This window comes from Mus musculus, chromosome 9 (assembly GCF_000001635.26).
Source record: "Mus musculus strain C57BL/6J chromosome 9, GRCm38.p6 C57BL/6J".
In the NCBI taxonomy this organism is placed as follows: domain Eukaryota; kingdom Metazoa; phylum Chordata; class Mammalia; order Rodentia; family Muridae; genus Mus; species Mus musculus.
In genome coordinates, this window is record NC_000075.6 from 119,350,297 (window position 1) to 119,377,110 (window position 26,814).

Consider the following 26,814-nt stretch of genomic DNA (forward strand, 5'->3'; position numbering starts at 1 on the left):
TTTGGTGCTTGTCATTTCCTTCAGGGGTCAGCTTTCGCCTCCTGGATTCTGTGCATGAATGATTAAGAACCAGGGTCTCTCCGGTGAGATCTGGAGACCTGTCATGCGGGACCTCAGTGGACACCGTTGACCTAGAGGAGGTTCCCCTATCCCAGGAGTCATTCAGCCCATAGCCACTGCCCCTGCTCTCCAACCCTGGGCCATGTGGAACTCTTCAGCAGAGGCTGCGGCTGGGGACTAGATATCCCCAGGCACCATGTATAGGAGGCATCCTATCCTAAGAGCCTCTTGCCCACAGCTGCAGCCCAGCATACCTTCCAGCACCTGGACTCGGTCTAGCCCACTGCTCCTGGGATAGGTCCCGGGGTTAGCTTCCCATGGTCACCCTCCCCTCCTCCCTTCTATGGAGCTGTCATGTGATCTTTTCCAAAGGAGGGACAAACAAAATGACTCTTCTGCAGATAGAGAGCCAGCAACAGGTCAAAGGTGGTTCCACTCAGGTCCCGCTTAATGAACCAGAGTTTGTCTGTGTTTCCTTACCTGCATAGGTTATGTTTGGTCACACATCCCCCCCCCCCCCCAGTCCCCCAGAGATGGGTAAAGGCTTTCATGTCTTCAACCTCATGAGCCCTCTCTGCCCTCCATGGTGAGTTGTTAATGGACCCTTCTCATATGGCTGCTGTCTTGAACTACAGCCGTTGAATGTTCAGGAAGCCAACAACTGGAGAATGGGGTTCCCCTGCTAGCTCGGCTCTGGGCTCCATGGGGCAGTTTCTCTGACCGCTGGCACCCCAGGAAGGTTATGTTCCAACCCTTGGCCTCAGCTGCTGCCCAGGCTCCAGTCTCTAGAGTCCTACCAGCTTGCTCCGCCTCAGCTTCCGGTCTCTGGTGTTTCCCTGGGTCTGTTCTTCAACACCTGTCACCCAAGGCTATGGCTCTGTACTGGCCTGTGACCTTCCTGACAGTGAAGCTTATGAGGCTCTATAACCCCTCCCCCCAAAGTGTCCCTCACAGCTGTTTTGGGTACACACTGTCTGTCCCCACCCATCAGGCCGACCCCTGGATCTATCTATCCAAGTAGTTTCTCTTTAGAATCCTAGACACAGGCTTCCTCTTCCGTCTTAAGAGTGCATGGTTGACTTCCCACGCTCTAGCCTCTACCCTCAGGGCAAGCAGGCCTGGGAGCAGAGCCCAGCCAGGTGCTGGCCTCCTTCCTGGCGGGGAGGGAAGCCTCCAGTTTGCCTGAGCTTGGCACACTCCAGGAGCTGACCCCTGAGGTAACACCATCTTTCAGTCTGCTGCATGTCCACTCCAGCACAATCAGGTATACCTGGAGGATCTAGTAGGACAGCAGGTAGGGGACACGGTGTCACCTCAGGTTATTGGTGGCAAGTGGGCTGCTCCATCTGAAGCTGTCTGTCTCCTGCTTTTCTTCGTCTTTTTTTATTTTTTTTTTATTTATTTTTAAAGATTTATTTATTATTATACATAAGTACACTGTAGCTGACTTCAGACACACCAGAAGAGGGTGTCAGATCTCATTACGGGTGGTTGCTGGGATTTGAACTCAGGACCTTCGGAAGAGTAGTCAGTGTTCTTACCTGCTGAGCCATCTCACCAGCCCCTTCTTCTTTTTTTTTTTTTTTTTTTTTAATATTTATTTATTTATTTTATGTATGTGAGTACACTCTCACTGTCTTCAGCCACACCAGAAGAGGACATAGGATCCCATTACAGATGGTTGTGAGCCACCATGTGGTTGCTGGGGATTGACCTCAGGACCTCTGGAAGAGCAGTCAGTGCTCTTAACCCCTGAGTCATCTCTCCAGCCCCTGCTTTTCTTTTTGCAGCTTCAGAAGATACAGGAATTCCTCCCACCCCTCCTTGGGGCAGTCTCTCCAGCTTGACTGGCCCAGCCGCCCAGCACACAGCTCAGCAGTGCCCAGCACACAGCTCAGCAGCGCCCCCACCTGGTGCATTTGCTGCCCACACACGTGCTCTGTGCGGCTTATAGTCAGGGCAGAAGCCAAGCCTTCCCTGCCCTCAGGAATTTGGGGACCAGAGGAGACAAGAGTAAAAATAAATAAATAAATTAATTAATTAATTAAAAAAAAAAAAAACCCTGCCCTTCTCACTTGGCATGACCTGGACTGAGGTTGTGTGTATGAGCTTAGGAGAGATGGTTTGTATCATGAGGGTGTCCCTGCTAGGGACATCCACAGGCAGCTTTTCCTTCTACAGTGCCTCTGGCTGCTGTGGGGAGTTGGGCTGTGGAACATGAGTTGGCTAAGAATAGCAGGATGGAGACTGGAACTTTGGCTAACAGGGTGGGAATTAGGCCAGAGCTCTGCATCCTTTTGTGTTTCTCAAGTTCTGGGATTACAGGCTCGTGCCTCCACCCCTCCTGAAGCCTATTATTATTATTATATTATTATAAATTATTATTTTGTTTTGTTTTTGAGACAGGGTTTCTCTGTGTAATAGAGCCCAGCTATCCTGAATCTTGCTTTGTAGACCAGGCTGGCCTAGAACTCACAGAGATATCCCAAGTGCTAGAATTAAAGGCATGTGCCACTGTGCCTGACAAAACCAGTAATTATTAAATAGAGGATAAATTTAAGCCAGGCACTGGTATATGCCTGTAAGCCCAACACCTGCAAAGGGAAGTGGAGGCAGGAGAGTTCATTCTCTTGAGAACGTAGGAGTTTGAGGCAAGCCTGAGTTTCAAGAGATTCTCTGGAAGACACCTAGGAAACACACATACACACTGGGATTCCTGATTGTGCGAATGCGCAGGTCTCAGCATCTGTATGTTTCTTCTGTCTGTTTTGTCCTGTTCTGATGTGTTCTTGTTTTATCTGATTATTTTTCACCGTGTTATACTTTATTATTATTCATTAGCAGCCTGTTTGTTTTCTAATGAGAGCCAGACAGTGGAGATTCATGTGTGAGAGGAGGTGAGGGGGAACCGGAAGAAATAGAACAGAGGAACACACAATCAGGATCTAGTATATAGAAAGAAATCCTATTTTCAATAAAAGGAAAAAAGATTCTGTCTCATAAAGAGAACCATGAAAAGTTCTAATCCAGGTTGGAGGGATGTCTCAGTGGTTGAAGGTACATCTGGCTCCTCAGAGCATCTGATTCACTCCTAGCAGGTGGCTCGCCACTGCCTGTCACTCCAGCCTCGTGAACTCCAGGGGCATCTGCCCTCACATACATATAATTTTTAAGATGAATATTTCTTTTTGAAAGTTCTAATCTGATTATAATCCCAGCACTTAGGAGGCTAAGGCAGGAAGATCAATCGCTGTGAGTTTGAGGTCTACATAATGCTAGGCTAGTGTGGTCTGAAGAATAAGACATTATCTACCCCTGAAAGAGGTAGGGAGAGATGGCTCAGTGGGTGATAGTGGGTTATTTTCCTGTATGTTTTCCTTTTCCGTGTCATCTCAGTCTATAAGTTACAAGTTATAAGCCATAGAAAGTAGACGGCAATGTAAATATAATCACCCCGTAACTGTAACCACCAGTTTCTGAGTCCCAGTGATCTTCATGGTAGCACAGGGGTATGTCTTTCCAGACTTTTCCTTCACGTGTGTGGATGTCCTAGCTTCGAATGTGCACAGAAGGAGGCAAGCAGACCCCAAGGGATGAACACAGTAAAATCAGAAAGAAGATGAACATTTTAACTGTCCTAAACCAAATTTGCTTCTAAAGAGAGTACAAACACGCGGCAGGCTCGTCCCCTTTGGGGAAGACTAACTCCTCCCCCCGTAGAGCTGTTTGCTCCCACCCCACATTCCGTCAAGCATTTCTCTATCTGCAAACATTAACTCTGCTTTTTAAAAAACGCAATGTCAGCTGCCCTTTTAACAGAGGCTACTGATTTAACAGAAGGCAGGTCCAACCCCACCCTCCAAGGAGGACCAGGAGTTGACTGATGCTTGTCCTGATAGAAACAGTTGGCCAAAATGCCATCTTCCCTCATAACCACTTCCCACTGATCTAAAGACTAATTTTATTTCTTCTGAGTCACGATAGACTGAATATAAGGGGCTGGAGAGATGGCTCAGTGGTTATGAGCACTGACTGCCCTTCCAGAGGTCCTGAGTTCACATCCCACCACATGGTGGCTCACAATCTGTAATGGGATCTGATGCCCTCTTCTGCTGTGTGTAAGGAGAATGACAATGTACTCATATACATAACATAAATAGATCTTTTAAAAATTCCTTAAAGAAATAGACTGAATATAGATTTAATTTCCAGTATACCGCCAAGATGAATCTTCTGCATATAAACATATTATAAAATTACAGATACATAAAACAAATTATTGAGTCTGAATTATAATTGCCTTATCTAGTTCAGTCCCTAATTTCTGGTGGTTTCTTTGTTTTGCTTTTTGTGTCACAATACTGGGATTTATAGCCTTGTCCCTGCTAGGCAAGTGCTCTATGGCTGAGCTGCTCTCCCAGCCTGCATTTTATATTCAGATGGACCACTAAACTGCTCAGGCTGGGCTTGAACTCACTACAGATGTGGGTACTGGGAATCAAACCCAGCTCTCCTGCAAGACCAGTATGTGCTCGTAGCCACAGGGCCATCTCTCGAGCCCCTCTTCTGTGCAGCCTTTCTCTCAGCCTTTGTGCCATCAAGATGGCTCAGTGGGTAAGGACCCTGGCTGGCAAGCCGTATGATCCGAGTTTGATCCCCAGAATTCCCATGGTAGAAGGGAGACCCTATTTCTTCACATTGTTTGGCAGCTACACACATGACACCATGCACACCATATCAATGATCAATCAATCAATCGATCAGTGTAAAGACAAAAACTGAAATAAACCGGACTCTGCTTTATATTGGCTGGTCCTGAGATTCTTTTCTGTGTTAGAGCCAGGAGTTCCAGTTGGCCGGAGTTGAAGTAACTAAGAGGTGAGGGGGAGCTGCCCAGGCTACGGTGGATGTTGGGGTGAAGCTGTGCTTTCTTCCTTGTACCCCTCGATAGCACATCTCTACGGACATGGCGCACAGAAGAGGCCACCATTTGCACATCTGAAAAGAGCCCTTACTGGGAGCTGACTGTCAGCACTATATAGCTTTAGACTTTCCAGCTTCCAGAGCTGTGAGAAACTGTTTAGCCCTTGGCATTGGTTTAGCAACATGAGTGACACATAGTAAGGTCCTTGGGGGTCCCACTGGCTCTTCTTTATAAATTTTTAGAACCCACCTCTCCATTTTTCAACCTAACATACTTCTAGGTAGCATGCAACTGGCAAAAGTCTGCCTTCCAGGAAAGTTTTAAATCTAGTATCTTCCCCTATCCGTATGCCTGTCATGATTCCCATGTGTGTTCCCTGTAGTCTTCATAATTCCCAGTGGCCCCCACCTGCCTTATTCTGAGCTCTTCTTTTCACATCTGACTTACCCACTTGGAGACGACAGCTCCCAAATCATTGTTCACAACCCAGACATCTTACCTGAGTTAGAGGCCACACATCCAAACTGGCCTGCTCAACATCTCCACTCAGACACCCCAGAGGGGCCTCAAACGTTCTAGCTAAATTACTAGGTCATCCACATCGCCCAGCCTGAGTTCATTTCCGTGTGTCCAACAAAGAGTGTGAAGCCCTCTCCATCTGGCAATGGCCTCTTGTGGCCCCACCCCCACCCCATTTTGAGACTAGGTTTCACCGTGTAGTCCTGGCTGTCCTGGAACTTTCTATGTAAAGTAGACTAGTCTTGAAATCCCAGAGATCTGCCTCCTCCTGCCTCCAGAATGCATTTCTCCATTCTTTACACTGGGCACCCACACCTTTTGCTGACATCATTCACTAAGCTCTTTTCTGAGGTTCTCAGACAGGCGCACTGTGAGCATACTGTTCAGGGGTGGGGACAAGAGTCTTGAGTAGCAGAGACACCGCCACTGCCACCGCCACCTGAGCTCAGCCCAGACAGTCTGCTGACCTGTGGGTCACGATAACAGATGAGTTCTAACTGGGAATCGTGGCTTCCACCTGCAATCACAGCATTTGGGAGAGTGAGGCAGGAGGATCAGGAATTCAAGGCTAGTCCCAGCTACACTGTAAATTCAAGGCCAGCCTGGGGTATGTGAGACCTTATCTTATAGCAGATCATGTCAGGCCACACTTGGTGTTACAGGCCTTCAATCTCGTGGGAGGCTCTGGTGGGAGGATTGTAAATTCAAGGCCAATCTGGGCAGGAGGAATTTTTTGAGCCTAGTCAAGACTGTCAAAACAAACAATAGAAGGAGGAAGAGAGGGAGGGAGAGAGAGAGATTGATTGATTATTAATTATTATTATTATTATTGAGACAGATCTTGCTATGTATCCCAGGCTGGCCTCAAACTCATGGGCCTCCAGTACTACTATCCCAAATTTAATTAAGATTTTTATTTTTATTTTATTTTTTAGTTGACTCTAGGGCACAGGTCAGACAAAAGCAATATCTTCGGCCTTCACTTCTTTTTTTTTTTTTTCTTTTCTTTCCTTTCATTTATCTATTTTTGGCGTGGGCATCGTCTCACCGTGTAGCCTTGGCTGACCTAGAACTTGCTATGCACCAACACGCCCAGCTTGACCTTCAGTAGACCACCCCCCCATTTTACTTTTGTGACAAGTGTCTCTGTTATATAGCTATGACTGCCCTGGAATTCTCAATGTAGACTAGACTGGCCTTGAACTCACAGACATCTTCCTGTCTCTGTCTCCTGAGTGCTGGGATTGAAGGCAGGCACCACCACAACTGGCTTCTTCTGCCTCTTTTTAATTTTATTTTGAGACAGGGTTTCAACCATTTACCTTGTTTTGGTTTGGTTTGGTTTTGGGTTTTGGTTTTTCGAGACAGGGTTTCTCTGTATAGTCCTGGCTGTCCTGGAACTCACTTTGTAGACCAGGCTGGCCTCGAACCCAGAAATCTGCCTGCCTCTGCCTCCCAAGTGCTGGGATTAAAGGCGTGCACCACCACTGCTGTTACCCAGGCTGGTCTTGAATTTGAGATCCTCCTATTTTAGCCTCCCAAATGCTGGGATTATATTAGGTCGGCGCAGGGGTGAGTGTGGGTGGAGTGAAATTGGAGGGAAGCCACTGCGCTGCCTTGCTGGTGGGTAGCGACCACTAAGTGCCCCAGCCAGACGCAGTCCCACTCGCGACCTTCCCGCAGGCGGCGCCAGAGGGCATTCCCGCCTCGTGACTCCAGTCCAGAGTCCTGCGGGGCGTGGCGAAAGGCGGGCTCTGGCGTCTCTGAGCGACGGAGCGCAGCGACAGTCTCGCCGCTGCAGTACACATGGACGCACGGACGCACAGACGGGCGGCGGGAACCCCCAGGGCCCTGGCGGAGCGCGCGGGGCGCCGCTGTTGCCTGGGCTGGGACTTCAGCACGCAGCAGGTACGCGCGCGGGGCGAGGAGCGGGAGCCTGACGATGCTCTGCCAGCGAGAGGCTTCTCCCGGAAACCGCGGGTGACTCCCCGCGGAACCCGGAGTACACGTAGCGGGGGCGGAGGGCTGTGGGGGGGAGTACCTCGGGGGTCCACGCGAGTCTCGGCTGCAGATGGCTAGATTCCGAGACACTCCGCGCAAACACACTCCGCGAAAACAGCAGAGGTGTGCGCACATGCACAGCCTAGATCCGGATAATCCCTGAGCGCCTTTTCTTTACTTTTCTTTATTATTTTATTTTATATTTTGAGACAGAACTTTACTATGTAGCTTTGGCTGGCCCAGGTTCATTGTGTAGACCAGGTTGGCCTTGAACTCACAGTGATCCACTATCCGTAGCCTCCTGAGTGTTGGGTTTAAAGGAGGGTGCCACGCCAAGCACTTTTTTTTGTTAAAAGTGAAATGGGCATAGTATGCAAATGGACTTTGCCCGTTCCCTGCCTCCCCCAACCCCCTCTTGGCTGGCACTAGCGTGCCAGGGTCTGTGATTCCAGAACTGCCGGTCAGAGGTTGGTGTTCCCAGTGATAGCTGAGTGAATTAGCAATTTGCCTTCCAAGTAGGCATGGGACGTCCAGGAGGCATTCATCCTGCACGCTTGAGAAATAAGCATAGTAGCTGTGAGACCCTTCTCAGCCCGATGAGGAGAGTTGGAACCTGCGGCTCCCACTGGGGAACATCCCATAGAACTTAGTCACCTTGCCCTACTAGACCTGTTTCTCCATCTTCCCGAGCTTGGAATGGCTTCCTTAGGATGTCAGGTCTGACTTGACCATAGTCATGGCTCTGGGGGCAGCCTCTGGAGACAAGCCTCCTTGCCAGGTGCAGGACCATAGCCTCCATTGTTTGGAGAGTGGATTCTTGTAGACCGTGGGAGTTTCACCTGCCTCTCTCTGTGTGGCGCTCTCTCTCTCTCTCTCTCTCTCTCTCTCTCTCTCTCTCTCTCTCTCTCTCTGGTTTTTCGAGACTTGCCCCTGAGTTGATTATTTCCTGCTGTCTATTCCTTTTGGATGTGACTTCTTTTTGTTCTAGAGCTTTCAAGAGTGCCATTAAATTTCTAGTATAAAACCTCTCGATTTTTTTTTTTTTTTTTTTTTTTTTTTTGGGTTTCTCGAGACAGGGTTTCTCTGTGTACCCCTGGCTGTCCTGGAACTCAAATCTGTAGACCAGGCTGGCCTTGAACTCAGAAATCCTCCTGCCTCTGCCTCCCAAGTGCTAAGATTAAAGGCACGTGTGCCACCATGCCCGGTCATTTCTCATTTTTTAATCTTATCTCTTTGCTTTTCTTTTTTTGAGCATGTATCCCATGAAACTTATGTTGCTATGGTTACAATGATGCCCATTTAAAACAAAAACAAAAAACGATGCCCATTAGCCTTTGTCTCAGTGCTGAACCTTAACTGGACTTGGAAACCTCTTGGACAAAGGTAGAGGCTGAGGAAATCCTATACACCGTTTTCACAAATGTCTTCCAGGTTAAAGTTGTTGCTGTTGATGCAGAGTTGAACGTCTTCTATGAGGACAGCGTGCATTTTGACAGAGACCTTCCGGAATTTGGGTAGGTACCTGGTGTGCATGTGTGGGTGGGTGGTTTTAGAGCCTCCCTAAACCATTTGCACTTATCAGCTATACTTTTCTGACTTAACCCAGCTGCAAGAGAGGTCTGCATAGACCTCTGAGCATCTATTATTATTGTATGTTGTGTTTGCTTGCATGTATGTCTGTGCGCCACATTCCTGCCTGGTGCCCAAAGAGGCCAGCAGAGGACATTGGATCCCCTGTAAATGGAATCACAGACAGTTGTGAGCCACTACAGAGTGCTGGAAATTGAACCCAGTTCCTCTGGAAGAGCAGCCAGTGCTCTTAACCCCTAAGCTATCTATCTCTGCAGCCCCTGAGAATCTTTCCTTCCCATAATGATTTCTTCCCTATTCCTTTCCAGCTGAATTCATTCATTCACTCATAGATTTGAGATCTGTTTTGTGCCAGGCACAATTGGATGGTTGTTCTTGGCTACCTTCTGTTACTAATGGAAGGGTATCACAAAGCCGGGCAGTGGTGGCACACGCATTTAATCTCAGCACTAGGGAGGCAGAGGCAGGTGGATCTCTGAGTTCAAGGATAGCCAGGGCTACACAGAGAAAAGAAAGTACCACAGACTGGAGAAATTATAAAGAAGAAGTTCACAAGCTCATCTTCTTTCTGGCCAGAGTCCAGTGGTCACATCCACTCTCTGCCTTCTTTTTCTTAGACTACTTTTGGCACGTGGCATGTGCACACATATGTGCGCCTGAATGTATCTTCTCTCACATTGGGCCCCTTTTGGAAACAGGATCTCATGTACCTCACTGGGTAGCTGAAGATAACCTTAAATTCCTAAACCTCAGTCATCCATCACATCCGAAATTCGGAGGTTACAGCTGCCACGTCTGGGTTTTTTATGTTGGTTTTTGTTTGTTTTGTTTTTGTTTTTTTGGTTTTTTTTTGTTTTTTTGTTTTTTGTTTTTGTTTTTGTTTTTTGTTTTTTTTTTTGAGAAAAAGGCTCCCTTTTTCTAGGTTAGCCCCCAGTTGGTAGTCCTCCTGTCTCAGCCTCCAGAGTGCAGGGATGACAGGAGAGTGCCATCATTCATGACTGCTCCTTTAAAAAAAATTTTTTTTAATCATTTTTCTTTTTTGTCCTGGGGATCAAAAAGGGCTTTGTACATGTTGAAGATTTAGTGTATCATGGATCTACATCCTCACCTTCTCTTACATAAAGTCACCTGCTCTCTGGGTATGGTGGTACACACTTGTGACCTCAGCCATCCAGAGTGAGTTGCAGGCTAGCCTGAGTGAGCTACAATATAAGTCTCTGGAAGAGGGGAGAGGGGAAAGCAACCAGTTTTCAGTACTGAGGTCCAACCCTGCCTTCTGGACAAGGCTTTCTCTTCTGAGATGGTGCCTTCTAGAGACGGCTTCCCCAAGGCTGGAGAGACTCCAGTTAAGTGCACTCCAGAGGACCTCGGTTCAGTTCCCAACACCCGCATGGTGGCTCACAACCATCTATGACTCCAGTTCTAGGGGATCATATGGCCTGTTCTGACCTCCCAGGGTACAAGGCACACAGGTGTTGCACACACATACATACATGTAGGCAAAGCACCCAAATAGATGAAACGGAAACTGAGAAAGAGCTGTCCAGTTTCGCATGAAAAGACTCCGTGCCTTTTCTTTACATCGTTCCTGCTTAGTAGAGTTTCTGCTTGGCACTCAAGGGATATTGTCCTTTGTGTGGAGGCCTCTGCCACCCACCGTGGGGCAGTTCCTCAGAGCTCCGCCTGCCTGGGGCTCGGTCCCACATACCTGTTCTCCCTGCAGAACTCAGGGCGGTGTCCATGTACACAAGGACAGGCTGACGGTCACCTCTCCGGTCCTGATGTGGGTCCAGGTAAGCATAGGGAGGCTCCCTTCCCTCCTCAGTATGCAGCCTGTGGCACTGCTGGCCCCGCAATGGCAGCTCTTGGGGGCATCCAATGAGACTGTTTAATTCTGGGGTTAAAATAAGCCAGCATTCATTGTTTGTTTGTTTACTTTGAAACAGGGTTTCCTATGTAATCCTGGCCATCCTGGAACTCACTCTGACCAGGCTGGCTTTGAACTAAGAGATCCACGTGCTTCTTTCTCCGCAGTGCTGAGGTTAAAGGCGTGCATCACCACACCTGACTGGCTGTTTGTTTATTTATTTATTTATTTTTGTTTGTTTGTTTGTTTAAAGATGAGGTCTCATAGCTCAGGGTGGTCTCGAACTCATTATGTGGCCAAGGATGACCTTGAACTTCTGACCCCGCCTTTACTTCCTGAGTGTTAGGACTATAGTATGTAGCTGGATGACCTTGAACTTCTGACCCCGCCTTTACCTCATGAGTGTTAGGACTATAGTATGTAGCTTTATGCCCAGTGTATGTGGCCCTGGGACTTCCTGCATGCTAGCCAAACATTCTACCAACTGCTGTGTCCTGAGCCTGTGCTCCCTTTAAAAAGACACAGAGCCAGGCTTTCCTAGACCCTGTCATCAGGCCAAGCATGGCCTCAGGGTTTTAGTGTCTTAGTATTTGTCCCCACTACAGGGTCACTTAGAATGTCGTCTTATAATTAACTAGTCAGGCTGAGGTCAACCCTAAGCTAGACCTGCCTGGTCAGGACCACCCTCCTGTGGCCATATCTGGTGACCCATACAAGGATCCATCTAACACGAACATGATATGTCTGAGCTTGCCTCATGCTGATGGCACCAAAATCCTTCAGCTTAGAAGCCAACCAAAGGCCCCACTTAGTGTGTCTGCCAAAAGCCTTTCTCCATCCTCCAGTACCCATTGAACCATCTCCTATATTATTATTTCTTTTTAAAAAAAAATAGACTACTGTGAGTTCTGTTTTATCTACCTGATCATGAGTCAGACACCGGGAGAACAGAGTTAAGGACGGACTAACCAGATTCGTTGGCTGAAAATGCACCTCAGAAGACAGAACCAGACCCAAAGAGCTAGTGGAAGGTCAGAGGGAAGGGTGGTTGTCGAAAGGTCCCAGAGGTGAAGTTAAGGGCTGTGTCAGGGTGGATGGGCAGAGATCCAGGGTTACATGTAGAGCCAGGATGGTCACTAAACTGAGGCAGCCTCTAGGGCTGAACTTGTGTCTAACTTTGCCAGTCCCTGCCCTCCTATCTAAGGTTTGACAAGAAGCATTGTCACGGCCTGGAGTGATCTCAGCATGGAGTGGGGATCTCAGAGTTAGACAGAAGCTGGGGTGAGTTCTCTGTCCTCAGGAGACACAAGCTGCGATGAGTCTCAGGTTCCTGCCATGAAATGTTTATATTTGTCTGTCTGTCTTTCTGTCATGAAATAGGTATAGACAGGTTTTCATGCATTTCAGGTTGGCCTCAAATCCTTCTTAGCTGAGGGCGACCTTGAACTTCTGACCCTCCCCCCCTTCTCGATCTCCCTATACGTTTGAGCTTGTGTTCATGTGGTTGCGGATGGAATCCACAGCTTTAGGTACGGTAGGCAAGCTCTCTACCAACAAAGCCTCGAGCACCCCAGTCCATCTGGCCATGAGGTCTTGGGCAGTAATGTCGCACTCTGCTGGATGCCACCCCACTAACTCCTAGATAAAACTTTAAATAGGGACTTGACAGCACAGCCACTGGCCCCACTCATGCCTCTGTGTCAAGCTCCTGTGTCAGAGTCTGGCCCTGGAGCCCTCCTGGTGTGGTCTCTGCTCCTCTCTGTGGCACTCGGGTCAGATCGTTCAGAACGTGACATGGAAATGCAAGTAAGAGAAACAAACGGTGTGAGCTGTGAGCTTCCTGTCTCCCCTGGTGCTCAGGAGGTGCCAGGTACAGACAGAAATCCTGAGGATTTATGGTTTATGATTTTTATGTCTCTAACACTTATCGAGCCAGAGTGGGCACGGTGGTGCACACCCGGAACCCCAGCGCTTCAGAGGCGGAAGCGGAAAGGTCAGGAGTTCCGTGGCGCCCACAGATCTCCAGAGAAACCAGGACTGTTAGGCACACAGGATTGTCTTTCCAATAGGAAAGATGAAAAACCTGTTCTTCTCTCAGAAAGCTGAGAACTGGGCTGATTAAGAGCCTGATGATCTGCGTTATCTGTTGGCCCCGGGCCATATCAAGCTCCTTTACGTAGGGCTAGAGGTGGCTAACAGCCCAAATGACCTCTATGCTATCTGTATAACTAAAACCAGGCCAGACACTTAGGCCCTGCCGCTAGTACAGGCAGCGCGTATCTAGAACTTATCTTCTTGGAAGAAAGGACATATTCCCGAGTTGAGTTTCATTGTACTTAGGCTTCCTTGTGCACCAGAGATCGTGTTACATCAGGGAACTTTCCCCCAAAATTATACAGGGCTTAAACACATTAGGAGTAAACCACTTGTTATTAGACACCCCGAAATCTGATCCAGGTTAAGGAAATCAATCTGCACTGGGTTTTCACTCTTGTCTCTTTGCCCAGTTTGATTCCCCTCCTCCCCGCTTCCCCGACTGGATACCTTCAGGGACCCCCACACTTAGCTACATAGTGAGTTGTGGCCAGCCTGAACTACAATGAGGCCTTCTCTCAAAAAAGCAAAAGTGGACTGGAGAGATGGCTCAGTGGTTAAGAGTGCTTTCTGCTGCTCTTCCAGAGGACCTGAGTTTAGTCCCTGGCGCCCATGTCAGATTGTTCACAGCGTCTGTAAGTCCAGCTGCAGAGCTTTCCTCGCCTCCTTGGGCAACTACACGCATGGGGGACATACACTCACAAAGACACACACACACACACACACACACACGCATGTTTAAAACAGACCCAAGGGCTGTAGAGATGGCTCAGTGGTTAAGAACACTAGCTGCTCTTCCAAAGGTCCTGAGTTCAATTCCCAGCAACCACATGGTGGCTCACAACCATCTGTAATGGGATCCAATGTCCTTTTCTGCTGTGTCTGAAGGCCGCGACAGTGTACTTATATACATAAAATAAATAATATAAACAGACACAAAAAGATGTGTGTGGTCAGTTTGACCCTTTTATTTGACTGATGCCTGCTTGCTTAATCAGCTATCCCTGCACAGCGATCCCGACACATACAGATCCTGTGTTGAGGACCCTCCTCCAGGCAGAGCCCTTGGCATTTCTATGCTCAGGCTTGTGCTTAGAGAACTCGTGGTTCTGTTGAGTCATGGTGGATTCTGTTCTTCTTCTCAGGCTCTGGACCTGATCCTGGGGAAGATGAAGTCTTCTGGCTTTGACTTCTCTCAAGTTCTAGCCTTATCTGGAGCAGGCCAGGTTTGTAAACAGCAGCTCCATGGGCCCTGCGAACTTAGCTATCTCAGCAGTGGGTGGGTGCTGAACTAATGGCTCCCTGTAGTGTACAGGTATCTCTCTCTCTCCTTCTCTCTCTCTTCCTTCCTTTCTTCCTCTCGCCTCCTCGTCCTCCTCTTCCTATTCCTCCTCCTCCTCCTCCTCCTCCTCCTTCTTTAAATGTTTTTGAGACAGGGTTTCTCTGTATATCCCTGGCTGTCCTGGAACTTGCTCTGTAGAAAAGGTGGGCCTTGAACTTAAGTACACATTTCTTTGGTAGCGACAGTACCTTCAGCTCTTTCTGTGGCTGGCCTCCTTGCAAAAGAATCTGAGATGCTTCGATGATAAAGCATTACATGAAAGGTGACATTTTGGCCTACCTCAGATACCTGGGTGAGTTTGAGGCTAGCCTTGGCAAGTTGAGACCCTGCCTCAAAATAAATTAAACAGAGGGCTAGAGATGCATTTCAGCGGTAGGGTACTTTTCTAACACACGTGAGGTGTGTGCAACATTCATTCCTCAGTACTCAATAGACAGACTTACAGGGCAGACAGCAGGGGAGGTACAGCTCCCATAAGGGGATGGAGCAAGCATTAGATGTGGATTTATTACGGCTGTTTGGTGACACTTAGTTCCTAGAAGGAAAACAATAAGAAGTGATCCTAACAATGAGAGCAGTTTTGTGTGTGTGTGTGTGTAGGTTTGTGCACAGAAGTGCAGGCACACTTGGAGGCCAGAAGAGGATGTTGGTTCTTCCAGAGCCAGAGTTTCAGGCAATTGTGAGTCCCTGTCCCTACTTCCCACCCCCAGTGTGGGTGTTGGTTCTCTGCCAAAGCAACAAGTTCCCTTAATCGCTGAGCCGTTTCTCAAGCCCCGAGAGTAGTTTCAGCAGGAAGCTGAAGTATTCCTACTGTTGTCAACTGAGCTGGAGAGGTGATTCTGAGCTGGTGGTGGCACTGACGACCACAGAGGAGGCGCTCTGGGCATGCTCAGCTCTACCACCTAGAAGCCCGACCTGAGGCACACTCAGACTCCTAGGGCCTCCGTATTCTTACCTGGCATAGGGTCACTGTGGCTGCTAAATACATAGCACAGCGCCTGGAACATAATAAACTTTATTTTAACTACTCTTTTAAAAGAAGTTAGTGTGTGTGTGTCTTTGTGATAGTATGCCACCCCTGGGTGGAGGTCTCAGGACAGCTTCTAGACGTTGCTTCTGTCCTTTCTCCATGTGGACACTCGGGATTAGACTCAGTTTATCAGGCTGAGCAGCAGGTACCCAGCTCATGCTCCAGCTTATACTCAGCCTGGAGCTCTATGCTACCCCCTGTCCATGCGCCCAGTCTGTACGCCCCCTGTCCATGCGCCCAGTCTGTACACCCCCTGTCCATGCGCCCAGTCTGTACACCCCCTGTCCATGTGCCCAGCATGTACGCCCCCTGTCCATGCACCCAGTCTGTACACCCCCTGTCCATGCGCCCAGCATGTACGCCCCCTGTCCATGCGCCCAGTCTGTACACCCCCTGTCCATGCGCCCAGCATGTACGCCCCCTGTCCATGCGCCCAGTCTGTACACCCCCTGTCCATGTGCCCAGCATGTACGCCCCCTGTCCATGCACCCAGTCTGTACACCCCCTGTCCATGCGCCCAGCATGTACGCCCCCTGTCCATGCGCCCAGTCTGTACACCCCCTGTCCATGCGCCCAGCATGTACGCGCACTGGTGAAATTCTCTGTGGCTTTTCCCTTTGGCTCCATGGGTTTGTGTGTGAGGGTGCATATATACATGTCTACACATATGTGTGGTCAGCTGACAAACTTGGGTGTCATCCTTACTTTTTGAGGCAGGGTCTCTAGTTGTTCTTGAGCTAAGCAAGCAGGCTAGGCTGACTGTCCAGTGAGCCTCAGGAAGCTCAGGAAGTCAGTCCCCACCTCCCAGTGCTGGGTTATAAGTGCACACCACCATGCCCGGATTATTGTTGTTTTCTTTAAAAAATCATTTCCTGTGTATAGGTATTTTGTCTGCATGTATGTCAGATGGTTGTGAGCTCCCTGTGGTACTGGAAATTGAATTCAGGTCTTCTGGAAGAGCAGCCAGATCTCTTAGCCACTTAGTCCCAGCCTTCTAGATTTCTTTTTGAAGTTTATGTATTTATTATTATTTTCTATGCATGAGTGGTCTGTCTGCAGGTATGTCTGTCTGTGCACCATATGCACACCTGGTGCCTGCAGAGGCCAGAAGAGGTTATCAGATTCTTGGGAACACAGGTGGTTGGGAGCCACCATGTAGGTGCTGGGAGTTGAATCTAGGCCCCTTGGAAGAGTAGCCAGTGCCTTTAAACACTGAGGTATCTCTCCGTCAACCCAGATTTATTTTTAAATGTGGGTTCCGAGGGTCTGAAATCAGGTCCTCTTGCTTGTAAGACATGCACTTTAATGTCCAGGCCATCCCCCAGCCTCTGCAGGGTTTGCAATGGCCTGGGTATCAGGGTTAGAAATATCTGAGGCCTACCATGCTCTTGGTGCCCAAGGTGTTTGTTAAGTGAATAGATGCCATGCGTCGGCTCCAGGTGATGTGTCGGTGATGTTGAATATTAGCACGGTTTGACAAAAGATGCCAAAATCGGTCCTGTGGTTCTGGAACCCTTCCTGCAAGTTTGGAGGTGACAGGGTGCAGTTCCTTCTCATTTTATAAAAGTGAAAATCAATTATCACAAAGACACTGAGTTATGTGACAGAGAGGTAGTTGGCAGAGACAGGCTTGAGATCTGGGGATGCATCCGCAGGAGGCTGTGACTCCAGGGTGTGGTGCGTGGACATGCGTATACACGTGTATACACGTGTAGATGCGACTCGGGGTATGGTGAGTGAACATGTGCTTGTGTTCCCTCTACAGCAACACGGAAGTGTTTACTGGAAGACTGGAGCCAGCCTGGCCCTGTCAAGCTTGTCACCAGCTCTTCCATTACATCAGCAGCTGCAGGTGAGGATGTTTTGTGAGTCTAATAAACTGCAAAGCAGGCAAGGGGTGCCCTATATGCTGTGGACCCTGCAGTCTGGGGCTTCTCTGGGGCTTCTCTGCAGTGTGAGAAGGCGGCATTGAGAGTTCAGTGAGTGTGGTCTGCCAAGCCTCCCAGGCTAAAGTCTCCCTGTAGTGACTTCCCACATTAGTGAGCCCCTTCCTTCACAGACCAGCTCTGTGCCTCCTGGTGATCTCCAGCTGGGAGGTGGGTCTCCAGTTTCCCTTTTCCATGGTTCCAAAGCCCCAGCTAGACCTGCACTTTGATGCCACCTGCTTGCCCAGGTGCCCTCAACAGAGGAGCTCACCCATCTTCAAGCTTTCTGGAGAGACCTCACTGACCTCACAGAGGGCTTACCCACAGGGTCTTCCTGGTATGACAGACAGGGTGACTACCAGCCGCAGGGTTGCCTGCAGTCACTGGGGGAAGGGAAACCGGAACGTTCACTGTTCTTTCCAGAGCTGCTTCTCCATCAGCGACTGCCCAATATGGATGGACTCCAGTACCACAGCCCAGTGCCACCAGCTGGAGGCTGCCGTGGGTGGGGCCCAGGCTCTCAGCTGCCTCACAGGATCCCGGGCCTATGAGGTAGGTGACTTGCCCAGGTGGGGAGTAGGTTTCTGGGAGGATGTACCTGGTGCCTACCTGGTGGCAGCATCATCTGAAGTAATTAGTGTAGTCCCTGGGTTCTGATCCAGGTGTCCTGAGGTACTGAGTTGCCTCAGATAGAGGTCCGTAACCTCATGGTAGCAAGCAGGACTTCTATTTGAGGTAGGTTTGAAGCAGGACTTCTATTTGAGGTAGGTTTGAAGGTGAAAGGAGTTTCAGTCCAGAAGACCCTTAGTGTGGGGCCTCAGGGGCTGTAGCCACTGTTCCAGAGTTTGCTGTAATTGGCTATCTTGGGTCACATGACTGTGGCTTACGTCATGTGATCTAGAAATTGCTCAGCAGGTCAGAGTGCACACTGCATTTACAAAGGTTGAGTTCCCAGGACCTCAGGTGAGTAATAACTGCAACTGCATGTAACCCCGGCTCCAGGGTTATCCAGGGTTACAGGCCTCTTGTGGCCTCCTTGGGCGCCCATGTGTATATTCACACACACACACACACACACACACACACACACACACATACAAAAAACACACTTTATCTATGTGTGGAAGGCATGCATATGCCTCCATCATAAAATAAAAATAAAGAAAAAACCAAAAACCAAAACACCCCAAACCCCTTGAGCCCAGTTAAAACACTAGGAATATGGACTTCACAAGGAGAGTAACTGAGCCCAGCCTGTGGAGCTCCAGGAGCTGGGAAGGGGGCTCTGAGCTCTGGCTGCTCTTGCAGAGGACCTAGGTTCCATTCCTGTGTGACAGCTCATTGCTACTTGTAGCTCCAGTTCCAGGGCAATCCGATGCTGTCTTCTGGTGTCTGTAGGTTCCTGCTCACACATGGCACACAGACACACAGACAAGCGCAGACAAATAAGCATTAACAAAAGAAATAATATATTTTAAGGACAGTTATCTTTTTTTTTTTCCTTTGGTTTTTCGAGACAGGTTTTCTCTGTATAGCCCTGGCTGTCCTGGAACTCACTTTGTAGACCAGGCTGGCCTCGAACTCAGAAATCCGCCTGCCTCTGCCTCCTGAGTGCTGGGATTAAAGGCGTGTGCCACCACCGCCCAGCTAAGGACAGTTATCTTAAGGACTATTCACAGAGCTGACTGGCTCGTGAGAAGCCCTCCCAGGAGGCTGGGTTTGCCTTGTCTGTGGGTGCTGAGGGATTGATTGCTGACTGCCCAAGACTCCATTGACAAGAACGTTTCCAGGATTCAAAGGCTAAAATACACCGACTTTGGTGTCTAGCTGCTACCAAGCATGTCTAGATTTGGGAGTTCTTCAAAGCTGTTCGCGTCCTACGCTGCATCCAGATCATGCTATACTGACCTTACTTGATGATTATTCTGTGTGGGATCTGCGTGTCTGAGAGCCTGCTCTCTTATTCCCAAGCGTTTCACGGGGAACCAGATAGCGAAGCTTTTCCAGAAGAACCCTGAGGCCTACTCACACTCTGAGGTGAGTGAGCCTTCATGTTCCATCACCATCACACTTTCCCGAACAGGAGCGCATCTTATGTGCACTGGCGAATGAATGCCTCTGACCGATAGGTGTGAAACGGTTCAGGGAGGGGCTGTTGAGGTGGCTCAGGTTCCGTTGCCTCCAAGCCTGACTGCCTGAGTTCTGTCCCCAGGACAGTCCTGAAAATTGCCCTCTGACCTCTGCACAAGTGCTATGACATATGTGCATGTGTCACATATATATAAATAAATATATATTCTTCTCTCACATAATAAATAAATACAACAAGACAAAGGCAACAAACCTGAGTCTCTGCTGATTTTAGACACAGAGGGCTCTGGGCCGCGGCTGTCTCCCTAGTCAGTAGCCATGAGCTGCACCACATGGCTCCCTTTCCCTTTCCATTCAGCCCGACCCAGCTCACGGTGGTACTGTCCCCTCATTCCGCACATATATGAGGTAGGCTGGGTCAGTGCAGGTTCAACAGACACCATCTTGAAGCCTGACTCCCACAATAAACTACTTGTGGTTTTGGCAAATTTGTAAGAGTTGTGAACATTTAATTTTTTACTTTTTTTTTTTTGAGACAGGGCCTCATGTAGCACAGGTTGTTCTCAAATTCTCTGTGAAGCTGGGGATCCTTTGATCAGGGGTTCTCCTGTCTCCACCTCCCAAGAGTTAGAATTGCAGGTGTGTATCGCTACCACAGCATTTTGTGCTTGGTTTTGACTATGGTTTTTGGTTTGGTTTGGTTTGGTTTGGTTTGGTTTTTCGAGACAAGGTTTCTCTGTAGCCCTGGCTGCCTGGAACTCACTTTGTAGACCAGGCTGGCCTCAGAATTCAGAAATCTGCCTGCCTCCCAAGTCCTGGGATTAAAGGCGTGCACCACCACGCCCAGCTTGACTATGGTTTTTAAGACAGGAGTTTTCTGTATAACCTAGTCTAGCTTTAAACTCAAGCAAACGAGGTTGGCTTGAAGCCCCTGCCTCTGCCTCAAGTGCTGAGATCACGGGACTGTACCACCACACCTGGCTGCAATTTATTATGTAATGATTCCAGATTTCTTTTCTTAAGATTTATTTATTGCCAGGCGGTGGTGGTGCACGCCTTTAACCCCAGCACTTGGGAGGCAGAGGCAGATGGATTTCTGAGTTCGAGGTCAGCCTGGTCTACAAAGTGAGTTCCAGGACAGCCAGGGCTATAGAGAGACCCTGTCTCGAAAAAAAAAATATTTATTATGTAGTGTTGTGCCTGCATATATGACTGCATGCCAGAAGAGGGTGCCAGGTCCCATTACAGATGGTTGTGAGCCACCATGTGGTTGCTGGGAGTTAAACTCAGGATCTCTGGAAGAGCAGTCAGTGCTCTCAACCTCTGAGCCATCTCCAGCCCCTGACTCCAGGTTTCAATCTACTCTGCAGTGTTAGCCACTGAAGAAAGGAACCCTCCTTATATGTGCAGAATGAGGTGTATGCCCCAATGGGGACTAAAGGCGGCAGGGCGGCTCCTCCAGCCTAGGGGCCTTTGGTATGAAAGTTGCTTTAAAGAAGCCGGGGCTGATGTTACAGCCCATCAGTGATTCTCTTGGGGGTAAGACTGGGTGTTGTAGCTTCTCGTGGGGCTGACAGTTTTTCTTTAAACTTATGGTAGCTTTGAAAGTCTTAACTCATGTTCTGGTCACTTCCTGTGTCCAAATGTCAAAGACGCAGAAGTGGAGTGAGGTATTGAGACTGTCTGAATGGATTCCAGATGGGAAACCAGCCTCCCTAAGTGCAGCATGTTCACGGGGCCTTGGCTTTTGATGCCATCAATCATGATGGTCTCCTTGCTTTAAATCAGCGCTACTGAAAACTCAGGCTGCTTCTGAATGGATAGTCTTGTCTCCATCACTGCTTGCTGAAGCTTCCATTCTCAACTCATGGTGTGTGTGTGTGCATGTGCACCTGTGTGTGCATGTGAGTGTACATGTGTGTGAATGTGTGTGAGTGTGCATATGTATGTGCTTGTGTGCCTCTATGTGTGTTGTGCATGTGTGCACACGTGTGTACATGTGCTTGTGTGATTGTCTGTGCACATGAGTGTATTTGTGTGTGCATGTGCACATGTATGTGCTTATGTGTGTATGTATGTGTGCATGTATGTGCATGTGTGTGCATGCATGTGTGAAGTGTTCAGTAGCTTGGGTGTGTGGAGGTCAGTACTCTCATCCTGCTTCCTTCTTTTCCAGAGAATTTCCTTGGTCAGCAGCTTTGCTGCCTCGCTGTTCCTGGGTGGGTACTCGCCCATCGACTACAGTGATGGTAAGCCTCAGAGCACGCTAGTTCACGTGTGACAAGTGTCCTCGTCACTCACCGGCTGAAGATGGCAAAGGCTTATGTCCCTTAGTGCCCGACGATCCTTTAGCCTGGAATGTAGCAGAAGCTGGACTGGGTGGGCCTGGCTCAAGATCACACACAGGGTGGCAACCAAACCAGCAGCCAAGGTGTAGGCATCTGGAGGGTGGCAGGGCCGGGGAAGCTTCCAAAGTGCCTCTGTAAGGTACTTGATGAGACTGTGGGAAGGAAGAGGGGGGCTGTGTGAGGAAGGGTGTGCAAGGAGGGGGAGGGGGAGGGAGAGGGAGGGGAGCAGTGGGGGAAGGGCAGTTGCTCCTTGCTTCATCTTTCTGGTCACAGGGATCATCAAGAGCTGGGTTGGGGACACCTCAGGAGGTGTGAGTACCAGCGGCAAGGATCCTCAGGGAGCGTGTTGGAACCTGGCTCCCGCAGTCTACTTTGTTGTTCATGCTTGCCCAATTTATGAATTCTTATTTATCTTCTTTAATTATTTATTATTCAGCCCAATTTTGTTCTGTGAGATAGTCTCTTGAAGCCCAGGCTGGCCGTTAGCTTACAGTAAAGCTGTAGATGACCTGTTGCCTCTGCTTCCTGATTTCTAGCCACCATGCTCAGCATTATGGATTTTGTTTTAATTTTGACTTACAGCTTTAAAAATAGATTTACTTTTGAGTACAAGCTTTTAACCTAACCCTGAGCTATCTCTCTACCCTCTGGTTTTAGTTTTTTGAGACAAGATTTTGTTGTGTGGCCCAGGCTATCCTTGAATTCATTATGTAGCTCAGGCTTGCTTCAAACTCATAGCAATCCTCCTGCCTCTGCCTCTGCCTCTGCCTCCTGAGGTGCTTTGATTACAAATGTATACCACCACACCCCACTCAGAATCGTGAACTTTTGGTATCAAAACTCTCATAAAATAGAATCGATGTCAACAGGGAGGGGAAGCTAGAGGGAAGTCCTTGAAAGAACTCATTGGTGAGGGTGAGAATATTTTAGTCCATTTTCTGTTGGCGTAATAAAATCCCTTGAGATCAGGTCACATATAAAGAATGGAAGCTTATTTGGGAGCTGGGACATAGCTTAGTTTGTAGAATGCTTGCCTAGTGCATGAAGCCCTGGGCAGTTTCTGGGACCATGGGAAACTGGGTGCTTGTTATCCCAGCCTTGGGGGTCAGAGGGAGGATGACCAGAAGCCCCAGGTTAAGCTAAGCTACATAGTAAGTTTGGGGTGAGCCTGTGAAGCAAGACCGGGGCTTAAGAAGAAAGACAAACAACAATGTTTTGACTGACAGGCACTTGAACCTTCTGGGCAGCTACTGAGGCCGCCTTGGACCGTGACACCCGGAACAGCAAATGTGTGGCTCTGCTCTCTTTCTGCACTTAGCATGTGCTGGTCTTGCAAACTACCCACTCGTTCCCAGCACCTGTGTCTGCTGGCTCACAACCACTCGGACCTCCAGCGACGGGGGATCCAACAGCCTCGTATGGGCTCTCTGGGTGCCTGCCTTCATGTGCACATAGCCACAGACAGATATATCAACACATTATTAAAAATGATAAATAATACATTATTTATATAAATAAAATAATATATATTTTTAAAAGCTACCATCCTAAGGACCCCCACCTTACATGTCTTTTCCTGGAAAGGGCCATGAGATTGAGGTATCTGAGAACTGCCCTCTCTCAAGGTTGGCTCAGGTGGGTGCCTTAAAGCTCACAGGGCATGGGAACAGTTGCTGCCTGGCAGGCCTCAGAACAGCAGGCTCTCGGGCTCCCTGTGTGATGGGCATCTGAGGGAGTATTTGGAGGAGGTGGAAGCACCACGGTTTCCTTACATGGACCCTGCTGCCTTCTGGCTCTTAGGTTCAAAGAGGACCCTTCTTTCTTTGATGACACAGAACCAGCCACAGGGCTGGAAAGGAGGCTCAGTGCTCTTGGAGAGAGGCCCTGGGCTCAGTTTCCAGTACCTGCATGGCAACTTACAACCATCTGAAACTCCATTTTCAAAAGCGTGACATTGTGTGCTGGAATCCACTGGCACTATACATACGTGGTGCACAGACATACATGCAAACAAGCATCCATACATGCAAACGCAAGCATCCACTCATAGGAAAGCAGGTAAATACATCTTCTTTCAAAAAGCGGACGAAGACAGAGAACCAGTCACACCTTTGCACCAGAGAATTGACTTTCTCCACCAGTTTTACCCAGCTCTGCCACCAAAGCTCCCTCCCTCCAGAGGTTTATTATTTTTGTGTCCTTCCTTCCTTAGGGTCCGGAATGAATCTGTTGCAGATCCAGGAAAAAGTCTGGTCCCAGGCTTGTCTGGATGTCTGTGCTCCCCATTTGGAGGAGAAGCTGGGCTCACCGGTCCCTTCCTGTTCAGTTGTGGTAAGTTGTCTCTCCAGAAGTGACTTCAGTGTGGCTTTGGGCACTGCTGGTGAAGCCTAGGGTCATGCACACGCACACACACACACACACACACACACACACACACACACATACACACACGCATATACACACACACACACATACACAAGAGAGAGAGAAAGAGAGAGAGTTTTCACTTAAGCCTAAGTGCGGCAGCATTTGAAATTAGTCAGAATATCTGAATACTGTAGTAGTGTTCAAGTACCTGGCTAGGTTCCCAAGCTCTCTGAGGGGCTTCTGGGTGACTGCACCCCTAAGGATAAACGTGCAGAGTGCTGAAGTTCTGGGCACTAGCATGGAAACTTGCATCATGTAGGGTATGGAAAACAGATACTGAGCATCTGACAGACAGAGTACAGGCGCTGGGGTCACACAGACAGAGATTAAACCCTGGCTGCACTCATACCCTCCTGGTTTTGGCTTATTGTTGTTGTTTTGAGGCAGGGTCTCTATATAGCCTAAGATGGCATGGAACTTGTGTAGACCAGTCTGGCCTAGAACTCAAAGAGACACCTCCCCCCCACCCCCCCACCCCCCGCCTCTGCCTCGTAGTGCTGAAATTAAAGGCTTGTGCACCACCATACCTAGCTTGCTTGGCCTACCTGGGGCCACCCATTTGGAATGGATACGGGCTGTGAACAGCCAAGTGCATTCTGTTTGGCTGACCCTGTTCTTGGCTGTAGGGAGGATCATGAGACTTCATTTACAGCAGCCAAGGGGGAGTTAGTTGTCTCATCTCATGTGCCCCTGTGTGGGGTCCACCAATGTGGACGGGTGGATATCAAGTTACCTTGTCGAATGAAGAAGAGGAGAAGATACAATGGGGGGTGGGGGTGGGGGAGACTCTTTGAGTTCTAGGCCAGCCTGGTCTACACAAGTTCCAGGCCATCTTAGGCTATATAGAGACCCTGGCTCAAAACAACAACAATAAGCCAAAACCAGGAGGGTATGAGTGTAGCCAGGGTTTAATCTCTGTCTGTGTGACCCCAGGGCTGCTCACCCACAGGGGACAAGCAGGGAACAGTTGCTCACTCACAAGTGAGACCCTGTCACAGAAAAACAACCAACCAAAAAGTTAAGCTTCAGTTATCATGGGTCACTAGGGGTCAAACCCCAAGTCAGTGGTCGGGCTTGACTGTTGAAGTGTGGGAATTTTGCTTTTATTTTTGGGGTTTTGTGTGTACACTGAGCCCCTGGAATGTTACCACCATCTGTGGCCTTTTCTTTCATGTGAAATGGAGAATGCAGGCTTTGCTTATGTAAAGCGAGAATGCCATTAAGGAGTCTTTTTAGAGGCAAGTGTTAGAGTAACAGGAAAGAACCGGTTCTGAGAAAATGTGTTTCCACTTATTGACCAAATGCGGATGAGAAGTCACTGGCTTCACGGGGTGTCACCTCTGTTGGAATCAAACTTTCCATGTTGGGGCCTCCCTGACTCCCTGACTGTCCCGTGAGTGTGTAGGGCAGTCATCATCAGAGAGGCACAGGAGCCTGTGAGTGAGCAACTGTTCCCTGCTTGTCCACTGTGAGTCAGTCCTCGGGACCTACCCCAGCTTTTAGAGGTTCCTCTGTGGCTCCCGCCCCATTGCCTTTGGGGTGCCCAGTGTGACAAGGCTCCCTTAAGCTCCTGCCTTCTGGTTTTCTCTGCGTCCCTAGGTCGCTCCTCCATGTTAGCCTGCTCACAGGCCCCATCAATCACATTCTAGCGTCTGAGGCAACCTAGGTCAGAGCCGTTTATTTTCCCAGAGGATGGGTCGTTCTGTTGAAAACTCAAAACAATGATGGATGGAAATTTTTTTTCTTCTCCTAGTAGGGGAAACAATATCTTTAAAAAATATGTTTTTTTGAGTCAATCTACTATGACTCATACTGGCCCATTACTATGTAGTCCAGAGTGGCCTTGAATTTATGGTCATCCTCCTGTCTCAGCTTCCTGAGTTGGGATTATAGGCATCAGCCATCATGACTTTTGTTTGTTTGTTTCTTGCTTTCTCTCTCTCTCTCTCTTCTTTTCTTTTGCTCTCTCGCTCGCTCACTCTCTTGCTTGCTTTTTTATTCCCCCGAGACAGGGTTTCTCTGTGTAGTCCTGGCTGTCTTGGAACTCACTCTGTAGACCGGGCTGGCCTTGAACTCACAGAAATCTGTCTGCCTCCGCCTCCTAAGTGCTGGGATTAGAAGTGTGTGCCACCACTGTCTGGCTTTCCCTGCCCTTTTTAACTACTTTCTAAAGAATACTTTTGTGGGAGAGATGGGCTCTGATCTTGATTTAAAGGAATCCTTTATTATTATTATTATTATTATTATTATTATTATTATTATTATTATTGGTTTTTCGAGACAGGATTTCTCTGTGTAATACTGGCTGTCCTGGAACTCACTCTGTAAACCACATTGGCCTCAAACTCAGAGATCTACCTGCCTCCACCTCACCACCACCATTATTAATAGTATCACGATGATGATGAGGAGGAGGAGGAAGAGGAGGAGGAGAAGGAAGAAGAGGAGATAGGGTCTCTGGTATCTCGGGCTGGCCAAGAACTTGCTGTGTAGCCAAGGATAACCTTAAACTTCTGACCTGTTATCTCTGTCTCCTGAGTCCTAAGATTACATGTATACCACCATGCCTGGTTTAGATTTTTTTTTTAGATTTGTG

The 26,814-nt window shown here is 48.7% G+C and overlaps 1 protein-coding gene across 5 annotated transcripts in view; it reads left to right on the forward strand.

Moving 5' to 3' along the window:
- Nucleotides 1-7,084: 7,084 nt before the first annotated feature.
- Nucleotides 7,085-26,814, forward strand: part of Xylb (xylulokinase homolog (H. influenzae)) — a 36,417-nt gene continuing 16,687 nt past the window's right edge. The window contains exons 1-10 of one of the 5 annotated variants that reach the window (NM_001199568.1): nucleotides 7,085-7,411; nucleotides 8,936-9,018; nucleotides 14,201-14,281; nucleotides 17,193-17,279; nucleotides 17,776-17,904; nucleotides 19,324-19,389; nucleotides 19,983-20,082; nucleotides 21,096-21,113; nucleotides 21,620-21,692; nucleotides 24,004-24,122. In NM_001199568.1, the coding sequence (NP_001186497.1) occupies nucleotides 24,012-24,122 (111 nt within the window). In that variant the 5' untranslated portion in view covers nucleotides 7,085-7,411; nucleotides 8,936-9,018; nucleotides 14,201-14,281; ... (5 more) ...; nucleotides 21,620-21,692; nucleotides 24,004-24,011. Of the gene's footprint in view, nucleotides 7,412-8,935; nucleotides 9,019-10,817; nucleotides 10,888-11,306; nucleotides 12,243-14,200; nucleotides 14,282-17,192; nucleotides 17,280-17,775; nucleotides 17,905-19,323; nucleotides 19,390-19,982; nucleotides 20,083-21,095; nucleotides 21,114-21,619; nucleotides 21,693-24,003; nucleotides 24,123-26,814 lie in introns of those variants that run through there. The other 4 variants (NM_001033209.3, NM_001359699.1, XM_030243939.1 and 1 more) reach the window with 4 other exon arrangements.